This window comes from Tupaia chinensis, unplaced genomic scaffold, assembly GCF_000334495.1.
Source record: "Tupaia chinensis unplaced genomic scaffold, TupChi_1.0 Scaffold000270_2, whole genome shotgun sequence".
In the NCBI taxonomy this organism is placed as follows: domain Eukaryota; kingdom Metazoa; phylum Chordata; class Mammalia; order Scandentia; family Tupaiidae; genus Tupaia; species Tupaia belangeri.
In genome coordinates this window covers 3,846,839-3,859,714 of record NW_006159751.1, presented here as the reverse complement: position 1 = coordinate 3,859,714, position 12,876 = coordinate 3,846,839, and the positions used below count along the sequence as shown (strand labels likewise).

The following is a 12,876-nucleotide window of genomic DNA, read 5'->3' as shown; positions in this document are numbered from 1 at the left end:
ATGTTTTGAAGTTATGTGTCCTTGTTCTCTGTTCTTTTTTTTTTTTTTTTTTTATGAGAGATTTTTGCTATAGGGCATGTGTGCATTTGAGACAGAAACTAAGAAATCACTACCCAGTAGAGATGGCTATGCTGCAAGCCCTTCTCCATTTCCCTCTCAGGATTTTGGTTGCTCACACACATGCATTCAGCTTGAGTTTTAAGATACTAGGTCCAACTGAGGTTGACCATATGGAAGTCTAGTGCCTTAACCACACCACCTGCTGGCTTATGTCTTTTTTAAAATAATAGTTTTCTGGGGCCAGCAGGTGATGCGGAGGTTAAGGCTCTGGATCCTGTGTGGCTGACTGTGCAGTTCTAGTCCCAGACCTAGTGGCTTGAAAATCACACCAGGTGTGTGTACCTGTGTGCCTAAAATCTTGAGAGGAGACTAAAGGAGAAGGTATTGTTGCTTGGCCATTTCCCCTGGTGGGTGATTCCACACTTTCTCTCTCTCTCATTCTTTGTATCTCTGGAGTGTGCATAGGCCCTCTAACCAAAACTAAAAGACATTTTTGCTTTTTTGGTGCATGTGCTCACCAAAGAGACAGAGACACTTCCAGAGGGAGTGGCCACACCACAATCCCTTCCCCTCCATTCTCCTCTTGGGATCTTAGGGGTGTGTGCACATGCTCCCAGTGTGAATTTAAAGCCATCAGGTCCGGGACTTGAACCATGAGAGACTATGTGGGAGTCCAGTGAAGTAACCATTGTGCTATCTGCTGGCCCCAAAAGGAAAAACTTTGTTTTCTGGATGCAATTTTTTTCTTTCATCTTTGATGGTATTAATTATACTTATTTTGAACTTTTTATTTATTCTCTAAGTTGTCAGTTTTATTTAAGTTATTTTGATTTAGTTTTCTGTTTGTTAGGTGTTTTCTTCAAACATCTGGTACTCTATATTTAAACATGAGAAAATATAAAATTGATTACAATCCTGAACACATAGGTAGGACTTAGCATTTGATGACTAGGTAGGGAATCTGGCATATCATTGTGAAAAAACCTTCAAATATCAATGTTTAGACATCTCTTGTCTGAGGATTTTAATTTCTTCTTTTTTAAAAAATTATTTTATCTTGGGGACCAGCAGTTAGCGTAATGGCTATGTTGCTGGACTCCCACGTAGTTGACCGCGGTTCGAGTCCCAGACCCGGTGGCTTAAAACTCACGCCGGGTGCGGGTGCATGCGTGCCCAAGATCCTGAGAGGAGAATTGAGGAGAAGGGATTGCGGCATGGCCATCTCCCCTGGGGGGTGATTTCCCGCTTTCTGTCTGTCTCTCTCTGTCTTTCTGGCGAGCGCATGCGCCCTGTAGCAAAAAGCCTCTCAAAAAAAAAAAAATTATTTTATCTCGGGACTGGCAGTTAGCGTAATGGCTATGTTGCTGGACTCCCACGTAGTCAACTGCAGTTCAAGTCCTGGACCCGATGGCTTAAAACTCACGCCGGGCGCATGTGCGTGCGTGCCCAAGATCCTGAGAGGAGAATTGAGGAGAAGGGATTGCGGTGTGGCCATCCCCCCTGGGGGGTGATTTCTCGCTTTCTGTCTGTCTCTCTCTGTCTTTCTGGCGAGCGCATGCGCCCTGTAGCAAAAAGCCTCTCAAAAAAAAAAAAAAAGACTCTCAAAAAAAAATTTTATCTAACTTGATTGATTGATTTTAATTTGACCAGAGAGAAGGAGCAGGGGTGGGGAGGGGAGGGGAAAAAAGTGAGAAAGTAAATTTCTACACTTAACCCTCCACGTTTTTGCCAGGGATATAGTTGGTTATACCTCTCTCTGCTAGAATTCTTAGAGCTGAGCTAGGGAATTTTACTTAATCTCCTGCTTTTAGTGTAATGGCTTTCTCTCACTCTGTGCCTAGTATCCTTGTATCCGTAGGCATTTTGAGTCACTTTCTTCACAAATATATAGAAGAAAAGAAGTATGGGGTAAGGAGATAGAAGGTAAGTGGAGGGTTCTAACTGACTCTTGTATAACTGTTAAGTCCATCTGCTTTCTTTTTAGTTCCATGCTTGGTTCTCCACCTTTTGTGATATTTAGCCTTTCCATGATTCTGTAGCACAAACTAGGTCTTGGGATATTCTCTATACAGGTATTCTACTAATTCTCATATACACTTTTTACCTCCCCAAAAATGTTTACTCTGCTATTTTCTATATATATATATATATATTTTTTTTTTTTTTTGCAGGTGAGGGTTACCTTAGGGCATGTGTACTGGCGAGAGAGAGAGAGAATGAAAGGAAAAGTGGGAAATCACCCCCTGTGGGGGATAGCCACACTGTAGTCCCTTTTCCTCCATTCTCCTCCCGTGATCCTGGATACTCACGCCCATGCATCTAGCATGATTTTCAAGCCACTAGGTACAGGACTCAAACTGCAATTGGCCATGTGGGAGTCCAGCAACCTGACTGCTATGACATCTGCTGGCCCCTCCCCTATATACTTTTTACCTTCCAAAATGTTTCATAGTTCATATCTATAATTTTTACTTCTGTTCTCTTTGACTTTCTGGGATTTATAGCCTTTTCTACTTTTTCTTTCTTTTTTCTTGGAGAGGATTTTGCTGTAGTGCGTGTGTGCTCACCAGAAAGAGAGAACGAGAGAGAGAAAGTGAAAAATCACCCCTGGGGAGATGGCCATGCTGCAATTCCTTCTCCATTCTCCTCTCGGGATCTTGGGCATACACACACACACACGTGCCTGGCATGAGTTTAAGCCACGGGTCTAGTGACTCGAACCAAGGTTGACCACATGGGAGTCCAGCGATTCAGCCATTATGCCAACTGCTGGTCCCTTTTCTATTTTACTCTTACTTGAGTGGGATTTTGATAAGGAATAGAAATATGTCATTGTTTGATCTACCATGTATAATGGAGGTCCTCTCGCTTTTATTAGATTCTTCCCATTGGTATTAAAAAATGAAACATAGACATACTGTGTTCTTGGATGAGAAGAATCCAAAATGACAGTATTTCTTAAATTACAAGTCAAATACAATACCAATAACATATAGTTTTTTTTGAGGGGAAAACCAAGCTAATTTTGAAGTTTTTATGTAAAAAGTTAAGTATGGAAGAACAGCTAGAAAAGAAAAAGCAGTGATAGAGGAATGCCCTACTACATACCAATACATTCATTCCAAAGGTATTTATTAAATCAGTGTATGCCCATTTGTAAATACTGTTCAGTGAGAAAGAAAAGTAAGGGAAATAGACCCAAATGCATTATAGGTGCTTGATGTATAAAAAGGGGTAGCATCTCAAATCACTGATGACAGCAAATATGTTCAGACATCTTTGTGCCTCTCTAGAATTTACCTTTGTATCGATGTCACAGTATACCACCATAAATTCCAAATGGGATCAAAGATTTAAATGTTTAAAATGGGGACATAAAAAAAAATTGAAGGAAATATAGAAGAATTCTTTTGTAATTTTTAAAGTGGGAAAGGTCCGTGACCTGACTCTCCTAAAGTAAACCTGTGAACAAAGTTAAAAGACAAATTATGAAAATTATATACAACTGATATCACTGACAAGAGGATTAACCTCTTTCAATTATTAAGAGGTCTAGAAATAGCTAAGAAGAATACCAAGAATTTATTATAAAAATAACCAGACAACTTGAATGGACAGTTCACATAAAAAGAAATACAACTGACAAATCAACTTCTAAAAAGAAATACAGCCTCACTCTTTTTTTTTTTAAATAAACAGTTAATTTATTATTATTATTTTAAAATTAATTTGACCAGAGAGAGACAGAGAGTGAGAGAGAGGGAAAGCAAGAAAGCAAGCCTCCAGGTCAGTCTCGAACCACAGAGGACCAGTGGGAGTCCAGCCCTTTAACCACCACACCACGTGCTAGTCCCCTCTCCCCCCGACCTTACTCTTCAGAAAATGATATTGAGGGGCCATCAGGTTGCATAGTGGTTAAGGTACTGGGGTCCCACTTGGTTGACCATGGTTTGAGTCCTGGACTCAGTGGCTTGAAACTCATGCCCAGTGCATGTGTCCCTAAAATCCTGAGAAGAGAATGGAGAAGGGATTGCAGCCTGGCCATCTCCCTCCCAGGTGGTGGTTTCTCGCTTTCTGTCTCTCTGGTAATCCTATAGCAAAAATCTCTAAAAAAGAGAAAATAATATTGAAACTATCACAGCGCCAGTTTTCACTCATCTAATTAGTAAATATTTTCTGTCTTGTTTTGGTAAGCACAAATGACCTGTGGCAAAACCCTTAAAACAGTTTTGTTTACATTATTTGTTTATTGCCATATGTGCACTCACCAGAGAGCAGACAGACAGACAGGAGATGGGAGAAAGCACCCTCTTCAATGGAGTGTGATCAGTCACTCTACAATCCCTTCTCCATTTCTCCTTCCTGTTGGGATTTGGGGCATTCATGCACATGCTCAGCACGTTTTTTAAATGGCCACGGTTGAGATTTATATATTTTTTTTTTTTTTGCAGGTGAGGGTTACCTTAGGGCATGTGTACTGGCGAGAGAGAGAGAGAATGAAAGGAAAAGTGGGAAATCACCCCCTGTGGGGGATAGCCACACTGTAGTCCCTTTTCCTCCATTCTCCTCCCGTGATCCTGGATACTCACGCCCATGCATCTAGCATGATTTTCAAGCCACTAGGTACAGGACTCAAACTGCAATTGGCCATGTGGGAGTCCAGCAACCTGACTGCTATGACATCTGCTGGCCCCTCCCCTATATACTTTTTACCTTCCAAAATGTTTCATAGTTCATATCTATAATTTTTACTTCTGTTCTCTTTGACTTTCTGGGATTTATAGCCTTTTCTACTTTTTCTTTCTTTTTTCTTGGAGAGGATTTTGCTGTAGTGCGTGTGTGCTCACCAGAAAGAGAGAACGAGAGAGAGAAAGTGAAAAATCACCCCTGGGGAGATGGCCATGCTGCAATTCCTTCTCCATTCTCCTCTCGGGATCTTGGGCATACACACACACACACGTGCCTGGCATGAGTTTAAGCCACGGGTCTAGTGACTCGAACCAAGGTTGACCACATGGGAGTCCAGCGATTCAGCCATTATGCCAACTGCTGGTCCCTTTTCTATTTTACTCTTACTTGAGTGGGATTTTGATAAGGAATAGAAATATGTCATTGTTTGATCTACCATGTATAATGGAGGTCCTCTCGCTTTTATTAGATTCTTCCCATTGGTATTAAAAAATGAAACATAGACATACTGTGTTCTTGGATGAGAAGAATCCAAAATGACAGTATTTCTTAAATTACAAGTCAAATACAATACCAATAACATATAGTTTTTTTTGAGGGGAAAACCAAGCTAATTTTGAAGTTTTTATGTAAAAAGTTAAGTATGGAAGAACAGCTAGAAAAGAAAAAGCAGTGATAGAGGAATGCCCTACTACATACCAATACATTCATTCCAAAGGTATTTATTAAATCAGTGTATGCCCATTTGTAAATACTGTTCAGTGAGAAAGAAAAGTAAGGGAAATAGACCCAAATGCATTATAGGTGCTTGATGTATAAAAAGGGGTAGCATCTCAAATCACTGATGACAGCAAATATGTTCAGACATCTTTGTGCCTCTCTAGAATTTACCTTTGTATCGATGTCACAGTATACCACCATAAATTCCAAATGGGATCAAAGATTTAAATGTTTAAAATGGGGACATAAAAAAAAATTGAAGGAAATATAGAAGAATTCTTTTGTAATTTTTAAAGTGGGAAAGGTCCGTGACCTGACTCTCCTAAAGTAAACCTGTGAACAAAGTTAAAAGACAAATTATGAAAATTATATACAACTGATATCACTGACAAGAGGATTAACCTCTTTCAATTATTAAGAGGTCTAGAAATAGCTAAGAAGAATACCAAGAATTTATTATAAAAATAACCAGACAACTTGAATGGACAGTTCACATAAAAAGAAATACAACTGACAAATCAACTTCTAAAAAGAAATACAGCCTCACTCTTTTTTTTTTTAAATAAACAGTTAATTTATTATTATTATTTTAAAATTAATTTGACCAGAGAGAGACAGAGAGTGAGAGAGAGGGAAAGCAAGAAAGCAAGCCTCCAGGTCAGTCTCGAACCACAGAGGACCAGTGGGAGTCCAGCCCTTTAACCACCACACCACGTGCTAGTCCCCTCTCCCCCCGACCTTACTCTTCAGAAAATGATATTGAGGGGCCATCAGGTTGCATAGTGGTTAAGGTACTGGGGTCCCACTTGGTTGACCATGGTTTGAGTCCTGGACTCAGTGGCTTGAAACTCATGCCCAGTGCATGTGTCCCTAAAATCCTGAGAAGAGAATGGAGAAGGGATTGCAGCCTGGCCATCTCCCTCCCAGGTGGTGGTTTCTCGCTTTCTGTCTCTCTGGTAATCCTATAGCAAAAATCTCTAAAAAAGAGAAAATAATATTGAAACTATCACAGCGCCAGTTTTCACTCATCTAATTAGTAAATATTTTCTGTCTTGTTTTGGTAAGCACAAATGACCTGTGGCAAAACCCTTAAAACAGTTTTGTTTACATTATTTGTTTATTGCCATATGTGCACTCACCAGAGAGCAGACAGACAGACAGGAGATGGGAGAAAGCACCCTCTTCAATGGAGTGTGATCAGTCACTCTACAATCCCTTCTCCATTTCTCCTTCCTGTTGGGATTTGGGGCATTCATGCACATGCTCAGCACGTTTTTTAAATGGCCACGGTTGAGATTCAAACCATGGTTGGCTATGTGGGATCTAGCTCCCTTAACTGTTAAGCTACAGGGTCAGTCCTGGCTTATCATTCTTATTTAAAATATCACAGAACTCTCCAACTGGTCCCTTTTCTTTTTGTGCCCCTCTAAGAAAACCGAACATCAAGGGAAAAAAAAAAAGCAAACCTTAAAAAAAAAAGAACAAAGACAAATTGGATAACTTTTCTTCTCTTTTAGACTCTTTAGTGGCTTTCCACAATCTCTAATGTGGTCTTCAATGTTCTTCATAATCTAGCCACAGCTCATTTCTCCAGTCTGATCTTGAATTTTCTTTTTGTTTTCAGTATCATTCACTTTGTTTTAGACGATGGAAGACACTTTAGAGATTTTTTATTTCCCTCTAAAATCTTCAGATTTTAGGTCTATATTACTTTGAGGAACACTTTATTTCTGAATCAGGATCTATGTTCTCTTTTATGGTGTCATGTGTTCTACTTCCATGTAAAGATGTCGTAGCTTATACTTAAATATTTGTTTAGATAGTGTCTGCATCTCCCAAGTAGACTGCAAGCTTCATTTAGTGGGAACAGGTCTGGTTTGCTTTATCTGTGTTAAGGACAGTATATGTAATACACAATACACAATAAACCTGACTTGAGTGAGTGATGTAACTCTTGTTCTTTCAGGTTATATAAATCTTTTTTTTTTTTTTTTGAGAGGTTTTTGCGTGCGCTCCCCAGCCAACCAGAGACAGACAGAGAGACAGAAGGTGAGAAATCACCCCCCAGGGGGGATGGCCACGCCGCAATCCCTTCTCCTCCATTCTCCCCTCGGGATCTTGGGCACACACGTACATGCACCTGGCGTGAGTTTAAGCCACCGGGTCCAGGACTCGAACTGTGGTTGACTACGTGGGAGTCCAGCAACATAGCCATTAAGCTAACTGCTGGTCCCCAGGTTATATAAATCTTGTCTTCTGTAATAAGTCTTGAAGTATTTGAAGACTGTTGTGTCCCCCTTCTCATTTTTTCAGAGTTTAAGTAATTTTGAAATCTTTACAGTTCTTGTACTCTTTCTAATTTGTGTGGATTGCAAGGCTCTCGTCACCTTAATTGTTCTCTTTGGGTGTGTCCTAGTTACAGATTTTTAAAACTCAGATTAAGAGAGATAATACTCCAGGTGTCACGTGTGCATTATTACCTCCCTTAGTAGATAGAGGTAAAGCATCCATAACAAAGAGCCATACACGGGCTAAAACAAAAGTAAACAACAGACTCTTGTGTAACAGTCCAGAGCTAAGCAACTGTTCCATGATACCATTCATGGTCCTAGTTTCCTTCTGTCTTTAAGTTTTCTGTTTCCTCTGATGTTACCATGTGCATAGTTGAGCCTGTCTCTCTACCACTCTATTTCCACCCTTAAAAGCAAGAAAGAGAAAGTGAAAGGCAAGCAGCTTCCTTATAAAGGCATGCTCTGGAAATTGCATGTGTAGCTCAGGCTAATAGCCTATTGGCCAGAACTTAGTCAGTCACAGGCCACACGGAACTGCCAGGGAGCTTAGCTCATTGGCCATATGCCCAGGATGTTCTCTTATGAAATAGGAGAATACTTACTAAGGGGTAATTAGTAGTTTGCTTATTTGGCATCAGTTTCATACAATTGGTGCATGTTGACTTTGTGGTCATAAATGCAGTTGAACTTCTGCTTTCCACTGTTAATTATTTAAATGCATCAGAAACATTTGCATTTATTAAATTTTTAAATGCAACATACAGACATTGTTAATCAGCAGCTCATCTCTGGTTGATTACTTCATTTCTATACTCAGCATAACCAAATTTGACAAATATTTATGACTACACACTAGGCACTTTTTATTACAGGTCTATAGTAGTAAATAACAGATTATTCTCTTTCACAGTTTACATTCAGACTTATTGCCTACTTACATGAGTGGTTTAAATCAGGGGTTGGCAAAGTTTTTCAAGTATTTCAGGCTCTGAGGGCCATACCTTTCTCTTGCAGCTATTAATACTTAACTGTTATTGTCAAGTAAATGGATGGGCATGACAGTGTTCCAGTAAAACTTTGGCAGCCTGGATTTGGCCTGTGGGATGTTATTTGCCAACCCCTGGCCTAAATTGAAAGCATGTTTCCTTATCAGTCATTTGTCAACTTCCTTTAAACTTATTTTCTTTCTTTGCATTTTTAAGAATTATTTTTAATTTATTTTTTGTTTATTATTATTGTTTTTTAAATTTTCTATAGGACATATGCACTCACCAAAGAGAGACACAGAGACAGAGATAGAGACAGAGACAGAAAACAAAGGCAAGCCACTATGTCCAGGACTTGAACTGTGCTTGGCCATATGAGGGTCCAGCATCCCAACCACCATGCCACTTGCTGCCCTCCCAACCTAGTTCTTTACTGAAAATGCACTCTGGAGTAATTAGTGTCTTCCTAATGGTCCAACTTGCTTGCTCACTTGTTTGCTTTCTTTTTTCATTATTCTTCTCTCAAGTCTTACTCACTTTAAAAATTATACTTTGTATATAATTTCCAAGTCTATGCCTCTGTTTCTTACCTTTTTTTTGATCTAGTTATAATTCCAAAGCCAATTCAGATAAAGCCTATAAATGTTAAGTACTTCATTTCTTTGGCTTTGAAACCTTATTTTCATTTCTTTTTCCTATTCTGTTTATTTAATCATTTTCAAGGATAAACAGTTTTAAAGGTGGGTAGTAACATGAAAAGTTATGGAGGCAGCACAGATTATTTCGAATGTGGAAAATGTGTTTTTATAATGTGACAAATGTGGAAATTTTCTTTAGAATGATAGATCAAATAATAGAGAAGGGCTTTTCCATGAAATGAATTTGAATTTGATGTAGTAGATAATATGGAGCTACTAAAAGATTTAAAACAGAAAAGTTGAATGTTAGTTTTTTAAAATATTTTTTTCCCCGATGAGATCATTCATAAAAGTGCATGGGGTGGGGCAGACCTGGTGGCTTGCTTCCTCACTTTCCTTCTCTTTCTCTGTCTTTATTTCTCTGTTCAAATTAAATAATAATAAATAAATAGAATTAAATAATTTTTAGAAAAAATTTTAATAAAAGTGCATGGGGTAGCTCTTGGTGCTGGGAATTCTGAAGTGAGAATATTGGTTCAGAGCTTTTTGCAATTCAGTTAGAAATTATTATTTCCCAAATTAAGGCAGTGAGACACTGCAGATTTTGAAATCTAGATTTTTATATTAAAGGGCTGAGGAAGAGGAACTTAAAATTCTTGATTTGGGAACTGAGAAAATAAGTATCATCAACTGGTGAAGCAAATTCAGAAGGAAAAGAAATTCAGGTTTAGGAATAGGTGGGAACTTTATAAGAAAAATAGTTCAGTGTTATAAGTACTACATTTGAGGGTGTCTGAAGCCTATCCAGAAGGCAGTTGTTTATGAAGGTCTGAATTTTCGGGAAAGTTTTAAGTTATCGATATACATACAGAATATAGCAGGACTCAGGTGGTAGTTAAATCTGTATTGAAACCACCTGCAGATAATGTGTTGAATGAGAACTGAGCCAACTCTGCAACAACACATTTTGGAGAGGAGAAAGCCTAGAAGGGAAGTCAAAAAAGCACCCTTTGGGTTTGGCTGTGGGTTAAGTCATTGGTAATTTGTTTTAGGAGCAGTGTGAGTAGAAAACTTACTGCAATGAAATGAAAAATGAATAAAAGTGAGGCAAGGATCCCATAGTACAGTGGTTAAGTGCTGTGCTGTGCATTGGGAGCCGGATCCCCACATAGTTGAATGCAGTTTGAATCCTGACCTGGTGGCTTGAAAAACACTCTGAGCATATGTGCATGTATTGCTCAAAATCCTGACAGAATAGAGAAATGGAAGAAGAAGGATTGTGGTATAATCATGACCCATTGGGAACTTTCTCTCTATGGTAAGCACACATACCCACTCATGTGGAGAGTGACCAATCTGAGCAGATATGGTGACCTTTATAGATGCACGCAGAAAAGTGCTTCTGTGAACTTCATTTGCATGGCTGTGAAATCATTTGCATATGAAAATGCTATCTGCCTGTTCTTGTCACTATCTGCCTATTGTCAATTTCTATAATATAGAGCAGTATCAGGCTAAAGGAAGCCACATGTGTTTATCAGATTCCACCCCAAAAAGATCAGAGAAATTACATGGTGCCAGTCATTTTCTTTACCAGGTATTACCTCTTTATCCTTGTCTTTGGTTACAGACTATGATTTGTTAGGTAGGAGGGAGGAATAGCGCCCTAAAGTGTTTATCAGTGGCGTTACTAAGCGAGCTCTGTTTTTATTTTACCCCCCACCCCCACCCCCAGGGTTTTGTCTCAAATACTCCTTACTTAAATTCCACAGAGAAAAGGCAAAAATGGGAATCCTGTTAGGACCCTCTGTTGTATATTGTTCCCTGATCTGTTCTCTGACCTTGTCCCAGGTCTCCTTATAAACCGTTCCTTGCTCTGGGAACCAAGTGCATGTTTCCTGCACAAACGTGTGTGTGCGTGCGCATGCCTAAAATCCTGACTGGATGGAGTAATGGAGAGGGGATTATGGCATCCTATATTCCATTTTGGGTGTACTTTGTACCTCTTTTGTTCTGTCTCTCTCTGATGAACACATGTGCCCTCTGGGGGAGGGGGGAAGGGCAGGGTTTGTGGGGGGAGAGGGGTAAAAACTGCTCAGTAACTAATCTGAGGTGGAAACCTTGGTTAAAATTCAGCATTCTTAGTCTCTAGTTTATGTGGATGCACAGGATTTGTCATGAAATGACTAGAGCAATAATATAAGCTTTTATCAAATCAGTAAATTTCATTTGAATTTGCCCCTGGCTATAAATCTGTATAGAACATGCCCTAACTTCACTAGATAGTTGATATAGCAAAAATGTACGTGTGCTTGCAGGCAACTTTAGACTCGAAAAAAGAGAAAGATCACGGAGGGTAACTAGGAAGACATCTAGAAAAAGAGAACTCTTGAGCTTGTCTTTGAAAAAATGGTTAAAATTTGAGTTGACAGTAAAAGAAATCACTCCAAGGTGGGCAGATTCAAGAGAAAAAGCACTAAAAGTAAAAATAAGTCTGGCTTAAGTTGAATAGAGGAAAAGATCAGCCTGTCTGAAGTGGAGGCCCTTATGTCCCTTATGTAGAAGTAATAGATTAGATTTATTAAAGTCAGCCTGGTATCCTGCCTGAAGTGAAGATTTCAAGTTAGGGAATATAGCAGGAATATGGAAGATGAATCTCACTATGGTTTTTTTTTTTTAACTCTGCCCTGACAATATCATTTTTCATTTGTTGTTTTTTCTTTCTCTAAATAAAGATCACATCAAGTTCAAAGTTAGCATTTTTAGAGGAGTTTAAGTAGCTTAATGTCTTTGAAATGTTGAAACTATGGGCTAACTTGCAGGTTGAAATTTCTGTTTGGGGCACATATTGTATGAGTGTATTTGTCAGTGTGTTCGGATGCTTCTCTGTAACAGTTGACTTTTATCCAAGGTACTGATCACTGAGTTCTTAGTGTCTGGAAGCAATAGCAACACTGGATATAATACCCTGTCCTGATTCTTTCATTGCATTGTAGTGCACTTCAGTCCTTGTTCCCATCTCTTTTTATCACAGGTCAACAGGACGTACTGCTGTGGCACCTACCGAGCAGGTCCTATGCGGCAGATAAGTCTTGTTGGAGCAGTAGATGAAGAAGTTGGTGATTATTTCCCAGAGTTCCTTGATATGTTAGAAGAATCACCATTTCTGAAAGTGAGTGTTAATTTAAATTATTAAAATTTTGGTCACCACCAAAGTGGGTAATTTATATTAAAGAGTATTAAGTTCACCTTGCCTATTAAAATTAAGTTTTATCTAGTACTATGAATAGAAGTATTTAGGAAAGTATTAGTATGAAGCAATACTTAAATTATTTTTATATACATTTTACGTTATATAGCAATTTATTTCTTTTTATACACTTGAAAACTGGCTTTTCAGAAATTTTACTTGGATAGGGGAGATGAACTTGTATAATCTAAAATTTTTTTAATGTGACTCATTCATCTGATTTCTAGATGACTTTGCCCTGG

General features: G+C 38.8%; 1 protein-coding gene across 1 annotated transcript in view; it reads left to right on the top strand.

The window, feature by feature from the left end:
• The window catches only part of RSBN1 (round spermatid basic protein 1), a gene marked incomplete in the record, with an annotated part of 62,698 nt that overhangs the window by 37,368 nt on the left and 12,454 nt on the right, over positions 1 to 12,876 (top strand). Inside the window, 2 exon segments of the mRNA XM_027772313.1 lie at positions 12,419 to 12,556; positions 12,862 to 12,876. Coding sequence (XP_027628114.1) covers positions 12,419 to 12,556; positions 12,862 to 12,876 — 153 coding nt within the window.